This window comes from Sinohyriopsis cumingii, chromosome 14, assembly GCF_028554795.1.
Source record: "Sinohyriopsis cumingii isolate HCF-2022 chromosome 14, ASM2855479v2, whole genome shotgun sequence".
Classification (NCBI taxonomy): domain Eukaryota; kingdom Metazoa; phylum Mollusca; class Bivalvia; order Unionida; family Unionidae; genus Sinohyriopsis; species Sinohyriopsis cumingii.
In genome coordinates, this window is record NC_142974.1 from 116,063,591 (window position 1) to 116,087,868 (window position 24,278).

General features: G+C 33.5%; 1 protein-coding gene and 1 long non-coding RNA gene across 6 annotated transcripts in view; one reads left to right on the plus strand and one right to left on the minus strand.

Annotated features, from left to right (window-relative positions):
* The window catches only part of LOC149784654 (uncharacterized), a 24,636-nt gene extending 586 nt beyond the window's left edge, over positions 1-24,050 (minus strand). Inside the window, exons 1-2 of the mRNA XM_089933304.1 lie at positions 23,871-24,050; positions 1-1,593 (exon numbers count right to left, since the gene is read on the minus strand). The exon at positions 1-1,593 is cut by the window's left edge and continues 586 nt beyond it. Coding sequence (XP_089789430.1) covers positions 1,264-1,593; positions 23,871-23,891 — 351 coding nt within the window. The 5' untranslated portion in view covers positions 23,892-24,050 and the 3' untranslated portion in view covers positions 1-1,263. The remainder of the gene's footprint in view (positions 1,594-23,870) is intronic.
* Positions 4,629-19,094, plus strand: LOC149784655 (uncharacterized). 5 transcript variants are annotated; one of them, XR_016413925.1, is made up of 5 exons: positions 4,629-4,921; positions 7,947-8,158; positions 11,184-11,395; positions 14,421-14,627; positions 17,658-19,094. It is a non-coding gene; the product is annotated as an uncharacterized LOC149784655 (long non-coding RNA). The 5 variants fall into 5 exon arrangements; XR_016413927.1 differs by having other exon boundaries at positions 11,184-11,390; positions 14,421-14,632; XR_016413926.1 differs by having other exon boundaries at positions 7,947-8,153; positions 14,421-14,632.
* Positions 24,051-24,278: the final 228 nt, after the last annotated feature.

The window sequence follows — 24,278 nt, forward strand, 5'->3', positions numbered from 1 at the left end:
GAGAGAGAGAGAGAGAGGGGAGGGGAGGGAGAGAGATTGCTAATTAACTTGAACATTTTTGCTACAATTTATAAACATAAAGAAAAATATTTTCACTCAACACATTCAAAATGTCGTCCGTTGACATTTCAAATGTACCAATTTGGAATAGGTCACATGGAACTATATTTTGTACTATGTAGGTAATTAGGACACTGAGATGCATGTAACCATTATACGCGTACCACTCCGGTGGCCTAGTGGTTAGAGCGTCCGCCTCGGATGCGGGAGGTCGTGGGTTCGATCCCCGACCGAGTCATACCAAAGACTTACAAAAATGGTACTTACAGCTGCCTCGCTTGACTCTCAGTATTAAGAGTTCAGTGTTAGGAATGGTCGATCTGGTGTCAGGATAATGTGACTGGGTGGGACTTGATGCTACATGTCAGCAGCATGATGCCCCAGTACTAGACATCCCTATAAACTGTCAAACTGCAGACATCGTTGTTGTTGTTGTTGTTCCAGGGTATAACGCCATTTTTCAGCACAAGATAGGCTATACATGGCGGCCAGTAAAACGGGTGGAGGAAGAAGTCCGGAAAACCCAGGGAAGAACCACCGACCCACGGGAAGCTACTGGCAGGCTTTCCCACGTACCCACGCTAGCAGAGCCTCGGACTCGAACCGACGCAGACAGAGGTGAGATGGCAGTGATCCGGAACTGTGAGCGCTCTAGACCAATCGGCCACTCGGGGCCCCCTGCAGACATAGTAGCCATATGACTGAAAACTTGTTAAAGCTACGTTAAAGATCCAAATAATATGTCCATGTTTTACTCGATGTGTATATGGGGGTGTATATGACTTGGTTTATGCTGTAATGTATGTACCTGCATATAGAATACAGTTCATATATGTATCTGTTTCCCAGGATAGTCACACATATACATTCATTTTAAATACGTGTGAATGGGTGTGTGACGATACCTGAGTATGTCTATGATTTTTTCAAAATTATAACATAACCAATTACAAAAATTGAGGACCACATGGCAGATGGGTCACTCATGGTCAAATGTGTTTTCCTCGTTAAAGAAAATTTATTATTATTATTATTATTAGTAGTAGTAGTAGTAGTAGTAGTAATAGTAGTAGTAGTAGTAGTAGTAGTAGCAATAGTAGTACTGTTGTTTGCAAGATAGAGAACACACACACACACGTTTGCTGGAATGGAACATACACGACACACTGTCTTCGTCAATGATACATTGAGCTTTTACAACCGTTAACTAGAGTTGTTTCTGAATTCCACGCAGTATGCCTTATCTTCGGAGTTGTTTCTGAATTCCACGCAGTATGCCTTATCTTCGGAGTTGTTTCTGAATTCCACGCAGTATGCCTTATCTTCGGAGTTTTTTCTGAATTCCACGCAGTATGCCTTATCTTCGGAGTTGTTTCTGAATTCCACGCAGTATGCCTTATCTTCGGAGTTGTTTCTGAATTCCACGCAGTATGCCTTATCTTCGGAGTTGTTTCTGAATTCCACGCAGTATGTCTTATCTTCGGAGTTGTTTCTGAATTCCACGCAGTATGCCTTATCTTCGGAGAAAACTAACTGGTGGAAAGAAAACTAAGTATGTTGGAAATAAAGTTTTGATGTAAATCACATGATACTTAGACGATTAGCAGTCGTTCGAGTAGTGCGTTTCGGAACATATCGCATACACTTGTGCGACAAGATACAATGAGTTTCGATGTTGATAGCTTTACCAAAGAGTTGCATAATTTTATTCTGATATATTTGATACAGCATAAGCTCTGAGAACGACTGCCATAAATTCCTCTAGTTACCTGTGATTGAGGATGAATATTCAAGGAAAATTCATCATGCTTATTTGAAGATTTGGGAAATGTCTGTGTTCTGTGGTTTCATTTTTCAAGTAAAATTCCTAAGCTAACGGTGTATTGTATATATTTAACAAGACGTAATTAAACCTTTCATATTTTAAAAAAATACTTCTATTTGTGACATACAATGGACTCTCGATCAGCTATATGACAGCTCCTACACGCCACTTTATTGGTTTTACAACGCACATACCTGCACAAAGTCCACGTTTGTTACTGAAGACACACGCATTTTCATGCAAAAGTACATGCGCATTTTCACCCGAAATACATACACGCCTAATGGCATAAACCAAAGTAGAACACTATATTTGACTAATGGTATAAAACTAAGTAGTATACTATATTTGACTAATGGTATAAAACAAAGTAGAACACTATATTTGACTACTGGTATTAAACAAAGTAAAACACTATATTTGATTAATGGTACAAAACAAAGTAGAACACTATATTTGACTAAGCTCATAACGATGGACTGACCGCTCTCTTGCAGATTTCGAGACGGAGATAAGCAATTCAGAGTTCCAGATATTTGATATTCTGCAATTCAGAGTTCCAGATATCTGATATGGAATTACATCACAATTAATACTTCCAGTTCAGTACCCACGAATGTAGTTCTAGTCTATTTTTAGAACATTTTTTCCTCTCTCATTTTGATGGTGATAGAAGAGTTTTATTTATGCAGTTTTGGTAGGGATTTAAAGGTAACTGTTTATTCTTGATAATATGAGCTCAGGGTGTTGTTGTCTGTATGTATTTTGGCGACAGTGCACAGTGAGTAATAAGGCCTTGGTGATGATCCGGAAGTGAAATACGTGTTCTGGTTACATGCTGTTATGTTGAGAGTCAATGATCTAAAAAAAGAGCAGGTCAACCTTTGACAAGAACTTCACCGTGAAGTCATCTTTGAAGGCATTTTAGATTAACATATGATTTGCATTGATTGTCACACAGTGGAAAGGTCAGTACTGAGAAACAAATGTAGAGAACATATAGTAAAATTAATTGTGTACTATGTCCTGTAAGGGCAGTATTTGAACAAAGTTTAAATTGGTATAAAATCTTTATTATTAAAGATAGACACATGAAATTTTAATATGTCATGTATATTGACTTTTAAAATATAAGAATGAAATTAAAAGTAAAAAATTAATTTTTATTTTAAAAATTTTAATAAAATTTAAAAAAAATTAAAAAAAAAAATTAAAAAACCCCTAAAATACACATATATAATATTTTTGGGAATCATATTAAATGTTATCAGCATGTATGTATTCCTACACCATATAAAAGCTCCAATGTTGGATTTTTGTCACATTTTGTCAGAGAAAATATCTTTGTAGTCAAAATGAGACCTTCATTAAAAATACATGAAGACAAAATTATAATTTGTATTGGCCATTCAGACTATTTATTAGGGGTCCAATCAGTTAATTTATGTGTTTATGATGGGGTCACTTCCTGAGTAACAAACATCTGCTTGTATAGCCTTCAGTAATTGTTTATAAACATAGTTATAAGGTATTTAGTGAGAGGACAGCGATGAAAACTTTATACTAGAACCTACTCAAGTTCTCTACTAAATCATTTTAAACTGTCTGAGAATGAAATACAGGTCAAAGGGATAAAATATGCTTCCCCCAGGTATATTTATCCTTGGATGTAAGAAAAAAGCAAAATGATGTAAGTTGAATACAAAATGCATTCCATTTTATTGTTCAGTTAGGTTAAGATATTGTTTGGTGTAGTGCGGCATTGTGGCCTATATGATGTTATGGGAATTCTAATGATCCATCTTGATTTATGCATTATTAATTACTAATACTATTTGTTAATTGACACTCTAAAGATTACATAAGAAGCATTCAAACAAATTATTTGAATTTAACTTTGTACATGGTTACATATCCCACATGTACAAATATCCATCCATTTTAGAATGTTTGGGATCAAAAGTTCACATTCAGTACATCATATAGGCTGACATTGTACCTATAGTGAACCTGTAAAGCACATTTATGGCTATGTGCACTGAAAATATCCCAAAATGTTATTTTCATCATGAATATGCCTATGTATGGTAACATATTTCAATTTAGTACTTTGACAGAGTGCGGTATTGAAACATCAGCTGATATCTGATTCCATTCAATCAATGAGCTTAATAATTGGTAACCAACACTCTTCAAAATACCATATAAATGTTCAAATAGATAATTTGAATTATGTTTGCACATTTGATCTTAACAAGTACATTGTATATGTCCCACATATGCAAATTTCCATCCTTGTTTACAAGTTTTGGGGATGAGAATTTCACATTTAGCTGATGATATAGGATTTATTGGTACTTATAGTTGATTTTTATGACCACATTTGGCTGTATTCACTTGCAATATCCAAAATTGTTATTTCCCTCATGAATAAGAATGCTTATAGTAACACATTCTAATTTAGTATATTGTCACTTGACTTTCCTGTATACTGGTATGTAATAATGTTTACACCAATGATCAAACCTCACCGCCCCAACATTGCCTTAAACTTTATGATACATAGTCTACCTGATTAGTTATTTAACTTGTAAATGGCTAAATGTGCTTCTAGAAACCTCATATACTTTTAGGATGAATTTAACACTTTAATACATGGCCATTGCTTCACATTTCTGAGTGTCACTCTGTCAAGTTTAATATTTTCCCCCATGCTTGCAACCTTTATGTTAATTTGAAATCACCATATCTAACACATTTTAACTTCATTTACATAGATCTTACTGTTTTCTAGAATTAAGTGAAACATATTGTATCTTTTCAGGTCTAGCCTGGTATCTGGAACAAAGTGTTAGAGTTGGATTAGCTTGGAAGCTCTCCTGAGTAGTCTGGTGGTAATAGCATGGTTTCATAAGGGCATGTGCAGTGTACTGCCATAAGTGACCAAGATTAGTTCATATCACCACACTGATACATGGCACCTCAAAGACATGGCTTAGGTTTTCATGAGAGAGATCAGCACCATTTTTCAGTAAGGTAGAACCTCCCTAGAAACTATTTTCCTATCCCATTGCCACCTTTTGTTGTTATCGACATTGAAATGGAATGCATTTTTGCTATAAAACATGGTAGTGGTCCCATTAGAACTTTAAATCTGAATGTGCTATTAGTTATGGAAACAACTGCCTAAGTACCTGACACAATAAATGTGGAACATAGCACCTGTCAGTGTTTCTTTAGTGTGTACACCTATATGCATCTGGACAGGCATATTGCGGTTTGCTGCCAAAATCACTATGAGCTATGATGCTTCACTACCCCTGGGGAAAATGTTATCAGTTATACAGACCCAAACTACCATTTGTTTTAAATATCATTCATTAGTCAACTTTTCTGTCTAAAATTTGTCAAACTGTGTTTTAAAACTTGTATGAAAATTTAAGTTTTCAATAAAATTTAGTTTTTAAAATTTAAATGTTTATTTAATTTGCCATTAAAACTGAATTTATCAATATTTGTAATTTTCAAACATATTTTCAGACAGGGCTTATCTTGTATCACAATTAGGTTTTTACTGCATTGAAAAATTCCTATAATTAAGGAAGATATAGCAAATTTAGTTTTGGTTTCTCAAGAGCACTTGGACCAGAACTTGCACCCTGTGGAACACCAGCACTACATACTTTCTGACAGGTGTCACATGTTTTCCTTGCAAGGAAATTCAAAAAGACTTCATGTATAAAGTTGAAATAGGTATAGCATGCAAATATAAAAGTTTGACTAAAATTGGTGTAAAACATGGAGCCTGTCAGGAATTACATCACAATTAATACTTCCAGTTCAGTACCCACGAATGTAGTTCTAGTCTATTTTTAGAACATTTTTTCCTCTCTCATTTTGATGGTGATAGAAGAGTTTTATTTATGCAGTTTTGGTAGGGATTTAAAGGTAACTGTTTATTCTTGATAATATGAGCTCAGGGTGTTGTTGTCTGTATGTATTTTGGCGACAGTGCACAGTGAGTAATAAGGCCTTGGTGATGATCCGGAAGTGAAATACGTGTTCTGGTTACATGCTGTTATGTTGAGAGTCAATGATCTAAAAAAAGAGCAGGTCAACCTTTGACAAGAACTTCACCGTGAAGTCATCTTTGAAGGCATTTTAGATTAACATATGATTTGCATTGATTGTCACACAGTGGAAAGGTCAGTACTGAGAAACAAATGTAGAGAACATATAGTAAAATTAATTGTGTACTATGTCCTGTAAGGGCAGTATTTGAACAAAGTTTAAATTGGTATAAAATCTTTATTATTAAAGATAGACACATGAAATTTTAATATGTCATGTATATTGACTTTTAAAATATAAGAATGAAATTAAAAGTAAAAAATTAATTTTTATTTTAAAAATTTTAATAAAATTTAAAAAAAATTAAAAAAAAAAATTAAAAAACCCCTAAAATACACATATATAATATTTTTGGGAATCATATTAAATGTTATCAGCATGTATGTATTCCTACACCATATAAAAGCTCCAATGTTGGATTTTTGTCACATTTTGTCAGAGAAAATATCTTTGTAGTCAAAATGAGACCTTCATTAAAAATACATGAAGACAAAATTATAATTTGTATTGGCCATTCAGACTATTTATTAGGGGTCCAATCAGTTAATTTATGTGTTTATGATGGGGTCACTTCCTGAGTAACAAACATCTGCTTGTATAGCCTTCAGTAATTGTTTATAAACATAGTTATAAGGTATTTAGTGAGAGGACAGCGATGAAAACTTTATACTAGAACCTACTCAAGTTCTCTACTAAATCATTTTAAACTGTCTGAGAATGAAATACAGGTCAAAGGGATAAAATATGCTTCCCCCAGGTATATTTATCCTTGGATGTAAGAAAAAAGCAAAATGATGTAAGTTGAATACAAAATGCATTCCATTTTATTGTTCAGTTAGGTTAAGATATTGTTTGGTGTAGTGCGGCATTGTGGCCTATATGATGTTATGGGAATTCTAATGATCCATCTTGATTTATGCATTATTAATTACTAATACTATTTGTTAATTGACACTCTAAAGATTACATAAGAAGCATTCAAACAAATTATTTGAATTTAACTTTGTACATGGTTACATATCCCACATGTACAAATATCCATCCATTTTAGAATGTTTGGGATCAAAAGTTCACATTCAGTACATCATATAGGCTGACATTGTACCTATAGTGAACCTGTAAAGCACATTTATGGCTATGTGCACTGAAAATATCCCAAAATGTTATTTTCATCATGAATATGCCTATGTATGGTAACATATTTCAATTTAGTACTTTGACAGAGTGCGGTATTGAAACATCAGCTGATATCTGATTCCATTCAATCAATGAGCTTAATAATTGGTAACCAACACTCTTCAAAATACCATATAAATGTTCAAATAGATAATTTGAATTATGTTTGCACATTTGATCTTAACAAGTACATTGTATATGTCCCACATATGCAAATTTCCATCCTTGTTTACAAGTTTTGGGGATGAGAATTTCACATTTAGCTGATGATATAGGATTTATTGGTACTTATAGTTGATTTTTATGACCACATTTGGCTGTATTCACTTGCAATATCCAAAATTGTTATTTCCCTCATGAATAAGAATGCTTATAGTAACACATTCTAATTTAGTATATTGTCACTTGACTTTCCTGTATACTGGTATGTAATAATGTTTACACCAATGATCAAACCTCACCGCCCCAACATTGCCTTAAACTTTATGATACATAGTCTACCTGATTAGTTATTTAACTTGTAAATGGCTAAATGTGCTTCTAGAAACCTCATATACTTTTAGGATGAATTTAACACTTTAATACATGGCCATTGCTTCACATTTCTGAGTGTCACTCTGTCAAGTTTAATATTTTCCCCCATGCTTGCAACCTTTATGTTAATTTGAAATCACCATATCTAACACATTTTAACTTCATTTACATAGATCTTACTGTTTTCTAGAATTAAGTGAAACATATTGTATCTTTTCAGGTCTAGCCTGGTATCTGGAACAAAGTGTTAGAGTTGGATTAGCTTGGAAGCTCTCCTGAGTAGTCTGGTGGTAATAGCATGGTTTCATAAGGGCATGTGCAGTGTACTGCCATAAGTGACCAAGATTAGTTCATATCACCACACTGATACATGGCACCTCAAAGACATGGCTTAGGTTTTCATGAGAGAGATCAGCACCATTTTTCAGTAAGGTAGAACCTCCCTAGAAACTATTTTCCTATCCCATTGCCACCTTTTGTTGTTATCGACATTGAAATGGAATGCATTTTTGCTATAAAACATGGTAGTGGTCCCATTAGAACTTTAAATCTGAATGTGCTATTAGTTATGGAAACAACTGCCTAAGTACCTGACACAATAAATGTGGAACATAGCACCTGTCAGTGTTTCTTTAGTGTGTACACCTATATGCATCTGGACAGGCATATTGCGGTTTGCTGCCAAAATCACTATGAGCTATGATGCTTCACTACCCCTGGGGAAAATGTTATCAGTTATACAGACCCAAACTACCATTTGTTTTAAATATCATTCATTAGTCAACTTTTCTGTCTAAAATTTGTCAAACTGTGTTTTAAAACTTGTATGAAAATTTAAGTTTTCAATAAAATTTAGTTTTTAAAATTTAAATGTTTATTTAATTTGCCATTAAAACTGAATTTATCAATATTTGTAATTTTCAAACATATTTTCAGACAGGGCTTATCTTGTATCACAATTAGGTTTTTACTGCATTGAAAAATTCCTATAATTAAGGAAGATATAGCAAATTTAGTTTTGGTTTCTCAAGAGCACTTGGACCAGAACTTGCACCCTGTGGAACACCAGCACTACATACTTTCTGACAGGTGTCACATGTTTTCCTTGCAAGGAAATTCAAAAAGACTTCATGTATAAAGTTGAAATAGGTATAGCATGCAAATATAAAAGTTTGACTAAAATTGGTGTAAAACATGGAGCCTGTCAGGAATTACATCACAATTAATACTTCCAGTTCAGTACCCACGAATGTAGTTCTAGTCTATTTTTAGAACATTTTTTCCTCTCTCATTTTGATGGTGATAGAAGAGTTTTATTTATGCAGTTTTGGTAGGGATTTAAAGGTAACTGTTTATTCTTGATAATATGAGCTCAGGGTGTTGTTGTCTGTATGTATTTTGGCGACAGTGCACAGTGAGTAATAAGGCCTTGGTGATGATCCGGAAGTGAAATACGTGTTCTGGTTACATGCTGTTATGTTGAGAGTCAATGATCTAAAAAAAGAGCAGGTCAACCTTTGACAAGAACTTCACCGTGAAGTCATCTTTGAAGGCATTTTAGATTAACATATGATTTGCATTGATTGTCACACAGTGGAAAGGTCAGTACTGAGAAACAAATGTAGAGAACATATAGTAAAATTAATTGTGTACTATGTCCTGTAAGGGCAGTATTTGAACAAAGTTTAAATTGGTATAAAATCTTTATTATTAAAGATAGACACATGAAATTTTAATATGTCATGTATATTGACTTTTAAAATATAAGAATGAAATTAAAAGTAAAAAATTAATTTTTATTTTAAAAATTTTAATAAAATTTAAAAAAAATTAAAAAAAAAAATTAAAAAACCCCTAAAATACACATATATAATATTTTTGGGAATCATATTAAATGTTATCAGCATGTATGTATTCCTACACCATATAAAAGCTCCAATGTTGGATTTTTGTCACATTTTGTCAGAGAAAATATCTTTGTAGTCAAAATGAGACCTTCATTAAAAATACATGAAGACAAAATTATAATTTGTATTGGCCATTCAGACTATTTATTAGGGGTCCAATCAGTTAATTTATGTGTTTATGATGGGGTCACTTCCTGAGTAACAAACATCTGCTTGTATAGCCTTCAGTAATTGTTTATAAACATAGTTATAAGGTATTTAGTGAGAGGACAGCGATGAAAACTTTATACTAGAACCTACTCAAGTTCTCTACTAAATCATTTTAAACTGTCTGAGAATGAAATACAGGTCAAAGGGATAAAATATGCTTCCCCCAGGTATATTTATCCTTGGATGTAAGAAAAAAGCAAAATGATGTAAGTTGAATACAAAATGCATTCCATTTTATTGTTCAGTTAGGTTAAGATATTGTTTGGTGTAGTGCGGCATTGTGGCCTATATGATGTTATGGGAATTCTAATGATCCATCTTGATTTATGCATTATTAATTACTAATACTATTTGTTAATTGACACTCTAAAGATTACATAAGAAGCATTCAAACAAATTATTTGAATTTAACTTTGTACATGGTTACATATCCCACATGTACAAATATCCATCCATTTTAGAATGTTTGGGATCAAAAGTTCACATTCAGTACATCATATAGGCTGACATTGTACCTATAGTGAACCTGTAAAGCACATTTATGGCTATGTGCACTGAAAATATCCCAAAATGTTATTTTCATCATGAATATGCCTATGTATGGTAACATATTTCAATTTAGTACTTTGACAGAGTGCGGTATTGAAACATCAGCTGATATCTGATTCCATTCAATCAATGAGCTTAATAATTGGTAACCAACACTCTTCAAAATACCATATAAATGTTCAAATAGATAATTTGAATTATGTTTGCACATTTGATCTTAACAAGTACATTGTATATGTCCCACATATGCAAATTTCCATCCTTGTTTACAAGTTTTGGGGATGAGAATTTCACATTTAGCTGATGATATAGGATTTATTGGTACTTATAGTTGATTTTTATGACCACATTTGGCTGTATTCACTTGCAATATCCAAAATTGTTATTTCCCTCATGAATAAGAATGCTTATAGTAACACATTCTAATTTAGTATATTGTCACTTGACTTTCCTGTATACTGGTATGTAATAATGTTTACACCAATGATCAAACCTCACCGCCCCAACATTGCCTTAAACTTTATGATACATAGTCTACCTGATTAGTTATTTAACTTGTAAATGGCTAAATGTGCTTCTAGAAACCTCATATACTTTTAGGATGAATTTAACACTTTAATACATGGCCATTGCTTCACATTTCTGAGTGTCACTCTGTCAAGTTTAATATTTTCCCCCATGCTTGCAACCTTTATGTTAATTTGAAATCACCATATCTAACACATTTTAACTTCATTTACATAGATCTTACTGTTTTCTAGAATTAAGTGAAACATATTGTATCTTTTCAGGTCTAGCCTGGTATCTGGAACAAAGTGTTAGAGTTGGATTAGCTTGGAAGCTCTCCTGAGTAGTCTGGTGGTAATAGCATGGTTTCATAAGGGCATGTGCAGTGTACTGCCATAAGTGACCAAGATTAGTTCATATCACCACACTGATACATGGCACCTCAAAGACATGGCTTAGGTTTTCATGAGAGAGATCAGCACCATTTTTCAGTAAGGTAGAACCTCCCTAGAAACTATTTTCCTATCCCATTGCCACCTTTTGTTGTTATCGACATTGAAATGGAATGCATTTTTGCTATAAAACATGGTAGTGGTCCCATTAGAACTTTAAATCTGAATGTGCTATTAGTTATGGAAACAACTGCCTAAGTACCTGACACAATAAATGTGGAACATAGCACCTGTCAGTGTTTCTTTAGTGTGTACACCTATATGCATCTGGACAGGCATATTGCGGTTTGCTGCCAAAATCACTATGAGCTATGATGCTTCACTACCCCTGGGGAAAATGTTATCAGTTATACAGACCCAAACTACCATTTGTTTTAAATATCATTCATTAGTCAACTTTTCTGTCTAAAATTTGTCAAACTGTGTTTTAAAACTTGTATGAAAATTTAAGTTTTCAATAAAATTTAGTTTTTAAAATTTAAATGTTTATTTAATTTGCCATTAAAACTGAATTTATCAATATTTGTAATTTTCAAACATATTTTCAGACAGGGCTTATCTTGTATCACAATTAGGTTTTTACTGCATTGAAAAATTCCTATAATTAAGGAAGATATAGCAAATTTAGTTTTGGTTTCTCAAGAGCACTTGGACCAGAACTTGCACCCTGTGGAACACCAGCACTACATACTTTCTGACAGGTGTCACATGTTTTCCTTGCAAGGAAATTCAAAAAGACTTCATGTATAAAGTTGAAATAGGTATAGCATGCAAATATAAAAGTTTGACTAAAATTGGTGTAAAACATGGAGCCTGTCAGGAATTACATCACAATTAATACTTCCAGTTCAGTACCCACGAATGTAGTTCTAGTCTATTTTTAGAACATTTTTTCCTCTCTCATTTTGATGGTGATAGAAGAGTTTTATTTATGCAGTTTTGGTAGGGATTTAAAGGTAACTGTTTATTCTTGATAATATGAGCTCAGGGTGTTGTTGTCTGTATGTATTTTGGCGACAGTGCACAGTGAGTAATAAGGCCTTGGTGATGATCCGGAAGTGAAATACGTGTTCTGGTTACATGCTGTTATGTTGAGAGTCAATGATCTAAAAAAAGAGCAGGTCAACCTTTGACAAGAACTTCACCGTGAAGTCATCTTTGAAGGCATTTTAGATTAACATATGATTTGCATTGATTGTCACACAGTGGAAAGGTCAGTACTGAGAAACAAATGTAGAGAACATATAGTAAAATTAATTGTGTACTATGTCCTGTAAGGGCAGTATTTGAACAAAGTTTAAATTGGTATAAAATCTTTATTATTAAAGATAGACACATGAAATTTTAATATGTCATGTATATTGACTTTTAAAATATAAGAATGAAATTAAAAGTAAAAAATTAATTTTTATTTTAAAAATTTTAATAAAATTTAAAAAAAATTAAAAAAAAAAATTAAAAAACCCCTAAAATACACATATATAATATTTTTGGGAATCATATTAAATGTTATCAGCATGTATGTATTCCTACACCATATAAAAGCTCCAATGTTGGATTTTTGTCACATTTTGTCAGAGAAAATATCTTTGTAGTCAAAATGAGACCTTCATTAAAAATACATGAAGACAAAATTATAATTTGTATTGGCCATTCAGACTATTTATTAGGGGTCCAATCAGTTAATTTATGTGTTTATGATGGGGTCACTTCCTGAGTAACAAACATCTGCTTGTATAGCCTTCAGTAATTGTTTATAAACATAGTTATAAGGTATTTAGTGAGAGGACAGCGATGAAAACTTTATACTAGAACCTACTCAAGTTCTCTACTAAATCATTTTAAACTGTCTGAGAATGAAATACAGGTCAAAGGGATAAAATATGCTTCCCCCAGGTATATTTATCCTTGGATGTAAGAAAAAAGCAAAATGATGTAAGTTGAATACAAAATGCATTCCATTTTATTGTTCAGTTAGGTTAAGATATTGTTTGGTGTAGTGCGGCATTGTGGCCTATATGATGTTATGGGAATTCTAATGATCCATCTTGATTTATGCATTATTAATTACTAATACTATTTGTTAATTGACACTCTAAAGATTACATAAGAAGCATTCAAACAAATTATTTGAATTTAACTTTGTACATGGTTACATATCCCACATGTACAAATATCCATCCATTTTAGAATGTTTGGGATCAAAAGTTCACATTCAGTACATCATATAGGCTGACATTGTACCTATAGTGAACCTGTAAAGCACATTTATGGCTATGTGCACTGAAAATATCCCAAAATGTTATTTTCATCATGAATATGCCTATGTATGGTAACATATTTCAATTTAGTACTTTGACAGAGTGCGGTATTGAAACATCAGCTGATATCTGATTCCATTCAATCAATGAGCTTAATAATTGGTAACCAACACTCTTCAAAATACCATATAAATGTTCAAATAGATAATTTGAATTATGTTTGCACATTTGATCTTAACAAGTACATTGTATATGTCCCACATATGCAAATTTCCATCCTTGTTTACAAGTTTTGGGGATGAGAATTTCACATTTAGCTGATGATATAGGATTTATTGGTACTTATAGTTGATTTTTATGACCACATTTGGCTGTATTCACTTGCAATATCCAAAATTGTTATTTCCCTCATGAATAAGAATGCTTATAGTAACACATTCTAATTTAGTATATTGTCACTTGACTTTCCTGTATACTGGTATGTAATAATGTTTACACCAATGATCAAACCTCACCGCCCCAACATTGCCTTAAACTTTATGATACATAGTCTACCTGATTAGTTATTTAACTTGTAAATGGCTAAATGTGCTTCTAGAAACCTCATATACTTTTAGGATGAATTTAACACTTTAATACATGGCCATTGCTTCACATTTCTGAGTGTCACTCTGTCAAGTTTAATATTTTCCCCCATGCTTGCAACCTTTATGTTAATTTGAAATCACCATATCTAACACATTTTAACTTCATTTACATAGATCTTACTGTTTTCTAGAATTAAGTGAAACATATTGTATCTTTTCAGGTCTAGCCTGGTATCTGGAACAAAGTGTTAGAGTTGGATTAGCTTGGAAGCTCTCCTGAGTAGTCTGGTGGTAATAGCATGGTTTCATAAGGGCATGTGCAGTGTACTGCCATAAGTGACCAAGATTAGTTCATATCACCACACTGATACATGGCACCTCAAAGACATGGCTTAGGTTTTCATGAGAGAGATCAGCACCATTTTTCAGTAAGGTAGAACCTCCCTAGAAACTATTTTCCTATCCCATTGCCACCTTTTGTTGTTATCGACATTGAAATGGAATGCATTTTTGCTATAAAACATGGTAGTGGTCCCATTAGAACTTTAAATCTGAATGTGCTATTAGTTATGGAAACAACTGCCTAAGTACCTGACACAATAAATGTGGAACATAGCACCTGTCAGTGTTTCTTTAGTGTGTACACCTATATGCATCTGGACAGGCATATTGCGGTTTGCTGCCAAAATCACTATGAGCTATGATGCTTCACTACCCCTGGGGAAAATGTTATCAGTTATACAGACCCAAACTACCATTTGTTTTAAATATCATTCATTAGTCAACTTTTCTGTCTAAAATTTGTCAAACTGTGTTTTAAAACTTGTATGAAAATTTAAGTTTTCAATAAAATTTAGTTTTTAAAATTTAAATGTTTATTTAATTTGCCATTAAAACTGAATTTATCAATATTTGTAATTTTCAAACATATTTTCAGACAGGGCTTATCTTGTATCACAATTAGGTTTTTACTGCATTGAAAAATTCCTATAATTAAGGAAGATATAGCAAATTTAGTTTTGGTTTCTCAAGAGCACTTGGACCAGAACTTGCACCCTGTGGAACACCAGCACTACATACTTTCTGACAGGTGTCACATGTTTTCCTTGCAAGGAAATTCAAAAAGACTTCATGTATAAAGTTGAAATAGGTATAGCATGCAAATATAAAAGTTTGACTAAAATTGGTGTAAAACATGGAGCCTGTCAGGAATTACATCACAATTAATACTTCCAGTTCAGTACCCACGAATGTAGTTCTAGTCTATTTTTAGAACATTTTTTCCTCTCTCATTTTGATGGTGATAGAAGAGTTTTATTTATGCAGTTTTGGTAGGGATTTAAAGGTAACTGTTTATTCTTGATAATATGAGCTCAGGGTGTTGTTGTCTGTATGTATTTTGGCGACAGTGCACAGTGAGTAATAAGGCCTTGGTGATGATCCGGAAGTGAAATACGTGTTCTGGTTACATGCTGTTATGTTGAGAGTCAATGATCTAAAAAAAGAGCAGGTCAACCTTTGACAAGAACTTCACCGTGAAGTCATCTTTGAAGGCATTTTAGATTAACATATGATTTGCATTGATTGTCACACAGTGGAAAGGTCAGTACTGAGAAACAAATGTAGAGAACATATAGTAAAATTAATTGTGTACTATGTCCTGTAAGGGCAGTATTTGAACAAAGTTTAAATTGGTATAAAATCTTTATTATTAAAGATAGACACATGAAATTTTAATATGTCATGTATATTGACTTTTAAAATATAAGAATGAAATTAAAAGTAAAAAATTAATTTTTATTTTAAAAATTTTAATAAAATTTAAAAAAAATTAAAAAAAAAAATTAAAAAACCCCTAAAATACACATATATAATATTTTTGGGAATCATATTAAATGTTATCAGCATGTATGTATTCCTACACCATATAAAAGCTCCAATGTTGGATTTTTGTCACATTTTGTCAGAGAAAATATCTTTGTAGTCAAAATGAGACCTTCATTAAAAATACATGAAGACAAAATTATAATTTGTATTGGCCATTCAGACTATTTATTAGGGGTCCAATCAGTTAATTTATGTGTTTATGATGGGGTCACTTCCTGAGTAACAAACATCTGCTTGTATAGCCTTCAGTAATTGTTTATAAACATAGTTATAAGGTATTTAGTGAGAGGACAGCGATGAAAACTTTATACTAGAACCTACTCAAGTTCTCTACTAAATCATTTTAAACTGTCTGAGAATGAAATACAGGTCAAAGGGATAAAATATGCTTCCCCCAGGTATATTTATCCTTGGATGTAAGAAAAAAGCAAAATGATGTAAGTTGAATACAAAATGCATTCCATTTTATTGTTCAGTTAGGTTAAGATATTGTTTGGTGTAGTGCGGCATTGTGGCCTATATGATGTTATGGGAATTCTAATGATCCATCTTGATTTATGCATTATTAATTACTAATACTATTTGTTAATTGACACTCTAAAGATTACATAAGAAGCATTCAAACAAATTATTTGAATTTAACTTTGTACATGGTTACATATCCCACATGTACAAATATCCATCCATTTTAGAATGTTTGGGATCAAAAGTTCACATTCAGTACATCATATAGGCTGACATTGTACCTATAGTGAACCTGTAAAGCACATTTATGGCTATGTGCACTGAAAATATCCCAAAATGTTATTTTCATCATGAATATGCCTATGTATGGTAACATATTTCAATTTAGTACTTTGACAGAGTGCGGTATTGAAACATCAGCTGATATCTGATTCCATTCAATCAATGAGCTTAATAATTGGTAACCAACACTCTTCAAAATACCATATAAATGTTCAAATAGATAATTTGAATTATGTTTGCACATTTGATCTTAACAAGTACATTGTATATGTCCCACATATGCAAATTTCCATCCTTGTTTACAAGTTTTGGGGATGAGAATTTCACATTTAGCTGATGATATAGGATTTATTGGTACTTATAGTTGATTTTTATGACCACATTTGGCTGTATTCACTTGCAATATCCAAAATTGTTATTTCCCTCATGAATAAGAATGCTTATAGTAACACATTCTAATTTAGTATATTGTCACTTGACTTTCCTGTATACTGGTATGTAATAATGTTTACACCAATGATCAAACCTCACCGCCCCAACATTGCCTTAAACTTTATGATACATAGTCTACCTGATTAGTTATTTAACTTGTAAATGGCTAAATGTGCTTCTAGAAACCTCATATACTTTTAGGATGAATTTAACACTTTAATACATGGCCATTGCTTCACATTTCTGAGTGTCACTCTGTCAAGTTTAATATTTTCCCCCATGCTTGCAACCTTTATGTTAATTTGAAATCACCATATCTAACACATTTTAACTTCATTTACATAGATCTTACTGTTTTCTAGAATTAAGTGAAACATATTGTATCTTTTCAGGTCTAGCCTGGTATCTGGAACAAAGTGTTAGAGTTGGATTAGCTTGGAAGCTCTCCTGAGTAGTCTGGTGGTAATAGCATGGTTTCATAAGGGCATGTGCAGTGTACTGCCATAAGTGACCAAGATTAGTTCATATCACCACACTGATACATGGCACCTCAAAGACATGGCTTAGGTTTTCATGAGAGAGATCAGCACCATTTTTCAGTAAGGTAGAACCTCCCTAGAAACTATTTTCCTATCCCATTGCCACCTTTTGTTGTTATCGACATTGAAATGGAATGCATTTTTGCTATAAAACATGGTAGTGGTCCCATTAGAACTTTAAATCTGAATGTGCTATTAGTTATGGAAACAACTGCCTAAGTACCTGACACAATAAATGTGGAACATAGCACCTGTCAGTGTTTCTTTAGTGTGTACACCTATATGCATCTGGACAGGCATATTGCGGTTTGCTGCCAAAATCACTATGAGCTATGATGCTTCACTACCCCTGGGGAAAATGTTATCAGTTATACAGACCCAAACTACCATTTGTTTTAAATATCATTCATTAGTCAACTTTTCTGTCTAAAATTTGTCAAACTGTGTTTTAAAACTTGTATGAAAATTTAAGTTTTCAATAAAATTTAGTTTTTAAAATTTAAATGTTTATTTAATTTGCCATTAAAACTGAATTTATCAATATTTGTAATTTTCAAACATATTTTCAGACAGGGCTTATCTTGTATCACAATTAGGTTTTTACTGCATTGAAAAATTCCTATAATTAAGGAAGATATAGCAAATTTAGTTTTGGTTTCTCAAGAGCACTTGGACCAGAACTTGCACCCTGTGGAACACCAGCACTACATACTTTCTGACAGGTGTCACATGTTTTCCTTGCAAGGAAATTCAAAAAGACTTCATGTATAAAGTTGAAATAGGTATAGCATGCAAATATAAAAGTTTGACTAAAATTGGTGTAAAACATGGAGCCTGTCAGGAATTACATCACAATTAATACTTCCAGTTCAGTACCCACGAATGTAGTTCTAGTCTATTTTTAGAACATTTTTTCCTCTCTCATTTTGATGGTGATAGAAGAGTTTTATTTATGCAGTTTTGGTAGGGATTTAAAGGTAACTGTTTATTCTTGATAATATGAGCTCAGGGTGTTGTTGTCTGTATGTATTTTGGCGACAGTGCACAGTGAGTAATAAGGCCTTGGTGATGATCCGGAAGTGAAATACGTGTTCTGGTTACATGCTGTTATGTTGAGAGTCAATGATCTAAAAAAAGAGCAGGTCAACCTTTGACAAGAACTTCACCGTGAAGTCATCTTTGAAGGTATTTTAGATTAACATATGATTTGCATTGATTGTCACACAGTGGAAAGGTCAGTACTGAGAAACAAATGTAGAGAACATATAGTAAAATTAATTGTGTACTATGTCCATATTCTGCAATTCAGAGTTCCATATATCTGATATTATGCAATTCAGAGTTTCAGATATCTGATATTCTGCAATTCAGAGTTCCATATATCTGATATTCTATTGGGTCTGGAAGGAACTTCTTCTGACTTTTGGAAAAGAAAGAAGATCTGATAGCTACTGTCCTTTAGACAGGATAGCAAATTAATTTTGACATATTAGCAAGTTAATTTTGACAGGATAGCAAATTAATTTTGACATATTACGTTCAGTCTCGGTCAGAAGTGTGATTTGATTCAAAGTCGGCCAACAAAGGCAATAACTTTATAATTTTTTACTTAACACTGCTGACAATTTTCTGCAAGAAATTGTAAGTCTGGTTTAATGTTATTTTCTTTAAAGCGTTCTCATCCAATAAATGGGGAAGATTTTTGAAATAAAATTATAGAAAATACGTTAGTACTAATGTGGGACGGTGTAAGGCTAAACGGAAATGATCATTACGCCGTAGGTTTACATTGTGAGACACTTGATAGGTCTACTGGAATTTGATATTGAGGTTACATTGTTAGAACTTGTTGACCTCACAATACGTGGGATACTCGTGGGGTATGCGGGAAAGAAACATTATGCTGAATGTTTAAACACACACACACAGACACACACACACACACTTCATATCAACCACACAATATGTGTAGTGCCTGATAATCGGTGATCAGCTATCCACATCCGATCACTAAGCCATCAATTGGCCATGTGTTGTGACCTGCTGCATAGAAGCTAAACTGTTTGTTTAGTTGGATTATAGTGGGTGCGTACAAGTGTACAAGTGCCACTTGTTTATGTCCGCAAAGCGGACTGATAATTGGACATGGGGGAAGGAATTAGAGCCTCATCCCAAGGTGTTTATGTGCTCAAAGAGCACTGCTAAATTAGCCATCAGGTCGTGGGACTAAAATGTCCCTAACGACCTGAATGTAGGGCTTTCATGAGTGGGAATAGACCCAACAACACGCCCTCATGGTAAAAAGAGAGTTGGAGTTAGTCAGTTATCGACTGCTCCAGGTGTCGATCCAAGAAGTATGTAACGTGATGACTTCACATCGAGACACCTGGATTTGACGGATGGGAATGGTTCCACGTCTCCGTCATGGTACAGGAGGTCCGGCAGAGGCAAAGGAGGGAAGGTATCCGGCAGCAGGTGCAAGCGCACAATAGCCCTAAAACGCCAGCCCGTACTTGGTCAAATTTAGTCCATTTGTGATAACTGATAAATAAAAAAATGCCAATAATGTAAGCCCCATGTGCAATAGGTCAAATCAAAATAAGTCGCATAATTTTCCTACGTCCTAACAATCAAATAAACCTAATACATAGTGTACATTATGAAAGCCCTATAAAAAATTTTAACAACTAACATGTCTAGGCGACATATAGAAAGTTTGGTCACTGTTAGATTGAAACGTTTTTAAATTTAGAAGCGGTGGATCAAATGATTAAGTTAGCGTTCATAATGGTTTCATCGAAATGGGATACCAAGCCAAAAAAGTATCACTAGATAAGAGGCATACATCACACATTTATTAATGCCTCAACCCCAGACCGTGTTGGAGGTATCGGTAAATCTGCATTTATGAAACTGCCTTTATAAATAGCCTTAATCAAGGGAACCAATTCCAATAACACTAACATAGATGCAGCTACAAGTAGTGCCGAAATTCCGAAATTGCCACAGACTTTAGCGGACGATATTAGGGTAAATAAAGTCTGATAAACGTGTTCCTAGACTATTAGAATTAGAAGAAAGATGAAAGTTATTACGATAGGCGAAGAAGGTGTGTGTTTTTTTATCCAGAACAAAACCAGTCAAAGACTATATATGACAAAAAAAGAGAGAGAAAAAGGACAATACAATATTAAAGTCATAATTTCATAGCAAGAAAAATATAGTGTCCTGTTTTGCTCATCAATAGCTGAAAAAATCACACAAGTCTTGACGTTTAATGTTGGTACGGTTGTCAAATCAATCATCTTAGTTAGAAACAACAAGACAATGTTTGATGAAGAGTCCAGAAACAAATATTTGAAGAGTATCTGGAAGACGCACGAGGCCCTCATCTCTGACGAGCTTTTAGAAGAGTGGTATAAATATTTGAGTTACTATTCCTTATTTCCTTCGACATCGTGACGAATCGAAGCTCTCTTACAAGAGAGTACGGGGATTGCCCGTTTACAGACTTGACATATATTTGATTTGTGTTGAAGACGATTTCTCTGGAAACGATGACAAACTGGAATGCATGGTTTTCGAAACATTATTGCTACCTAATACATTTAGTGTGTATCGATGGCAAAATGACACTGTACTATATAAATGGAAACTTAATCTGATTGCACAACACAGCCAAATTCCTTCATCTTTAATGGTTAGCAATTATAAATGAAGAAGAAGGAACTAGACCCAATCAATGCTTTTCATTAAACTTGATGATAATTGAATTAACGAGCGTTGATCGAAAATATTAATTTAAAACATTTTGTGGCTCGAATTCTAGAAACAAATGAACATTCTCTTTAAATTTTGTATTACAATTTTTGACAATTTGAAAGAGAATTGCTATTAAAATTCAGATTGTCATAGTCACAATCGACTTGCTACGATTAGTTTCCTGCCGGTTGTAAATGTATGTTAATGTCTTCCATTTGCATATGTCATTACTAAAATATGGTTTACACTACTTTCTCGTCGTTTATTAGGGAGGTCATAACTTATTGGCAATACAACCGAATTTCAAGACCCGTTTCTGACAACATCCATTCCGAAACTTGCTGAAAGTCGTTGATCAGTCCGCAATACAGCATGAGCCATTATGGCAGACTGTTTAAAATTAATGTAAAACTTTAGAGACTCCTAGAAAATGTTTGGACAAAATAAGGTCCGCGGGCCTGATCCGGCATGACCAATATTTTTATCCGGCCCGCCATGGCTTGTGGCAATTGAGGAAATTACTACAATATTCTGTCATTAAAACTAACATGAGTGTCATCTGTTATCGGCAATACTTAACATTTAGCTGTTATCAAGTGTATTTACGTTGGTGTGGAAAGAACATACTGGGTTTTTTTATACAATATATTGTGAGGTAATTTCAATAATATAAATGAAATGTGCGGTTCATGATAACTTATCTAAGTTGTGGAGTGTCTCACCTTGCGAAAATTATTGCCCGTTCATGGCCTAGAAATTCCTATTTTTAAACTGTGATTATTATAGCTACATGGCAGAATAGAATAATATTAAGGTGTATGCGACCGAAAAGGTTGGACAAAAAATACACGCTGTTTACGTGTAATATCATTTTGTGTATTATGCGTACCAAAAACACAATATGTTATTTTATCTTTCCAATACGTGTATAATAACTAGAAGAACATATTCTGTTTTATATAATATGATTTTTAATAATAATGATAATAATAATGGTAATAGTCATAAACAATAATTATATGAATTCTATCTTTGAACTTTTACTGACGATAGAGAAAAGTATATAAATCTTTTTCTTCTTCTTCTTCTTCTTATTATTATTACTATTATTATTATTATTATTATGACACACGTTTAGGAATGATGAAGTAGCTTCTTTTCTTTGTGGTAGACACAATGGAATCGTTGGAATATTCCACATAAATATCATACCTATTTCTGCTAATTCAGCATTAGGTTGGATATGATTTGCTCTATTCTATAATGTCATGTATGTAGAAGACTTGAATTATTATATTGTTTTTACTGCCGATAAATAATATATCGGATAACACCAGTTGTATCGCGGATCGGTCAGTATTTTTCAGAACGGGTCTTTAAGATAGATTATTTTGTGAATACTTTGCAAAGACCGTTGACAGAGAACGGAAAAATCTGCAGCAGGTGCGAACTACAGCACTTGCTCGAAAAGGTTTACTGGTCAGCAGAGAGGTCACTCCTTAAATACGACTCTGACTAGATGTGAGATTGAGTTTTGCAAGATAAAATATTGTTGGAAAACGTGACATATAAGAACTTGTTTCGGTCTCCGTTGGAAACGCGACTTTCTATTCCATCTCGTTACAACTTTTACCTTGCATCATCATATGAACGATTTTATATCCTCATCTACCCAAACCTGGGGAAAAAAGAAAATTAGAAAATCTAGACTGAATTGTGATATTTATATTTATAGAACTCTGTTTGACCAAGCATGTCGAATAAAGGTTTCAAGGCCATAACGGTTTTAACATTATTGTGTCGCCAGGCCACATTTTCTTTTTTCTTTCTTTTATAAATTATGAGTTAGTTACTATTTCAATATATGCCTGTCATCAGATTCGTCGGGTGCGGCTATAAGTGTGTTACAATTTAAATGAAATCTTGCCAATAGATTCGCCAAGGGCGGCTATCGTGGTGCGTCTCTGAGAAAGACACTTTACTCCAGTTAAAGCTGCACTATGTAAACTTCCTGAGTTAATTAGCCGTGAAGCACCATACATTACAGCTTACAAGGAATTCATTCTTCACTCTGCCCCTCCCTTCCTAGTCTTTGTACCCTGATATCTATACATTTTCGTGCCATATAAACACTAGAAATCCTAGTCTGCGATTTTACTGATAACTATGTGCGGCAAAGGATAGGTCTCGTACAAATAAACAACTAACGAGTATACACTTTGTCACATAAACATCTAAAAACCAGTTAGTGACAAAACTAGCATGATGGTGTGTTTCTGTATGTGATTTGGATGTTTAACGTACCTTTATCAATTTTCCAGCCATATCGCTAGGATGTCTGAAATGCGGCAGTTTATACTGATGTCTAGCATTGAGGCATCATACCGCAGACATATATCATTATGTCCCACCCATTCACATTCTCTTCACACCAGGCCGACCAGTCCAAACACCAAACTCTTAATGCTGAACGTCAAGCCAGGGAGCTGCTAGTACGAGTTTTGTAAGTCATAGGTATGGCTCGTCCGGGGTTTGAACCTGCGACCTTCCGTATCCGAGGCGGACGCGTTAACCACTTAGGCCACCGGAGCAATCCTAATATAATGGACTATTTACCACTTAATTTCTTAGACATATAACATATTCGTTATATATTTTTTATTATAGAAAAGTGTAATACAAATCCCAAATAATTTTCTTCATGATAAAAAC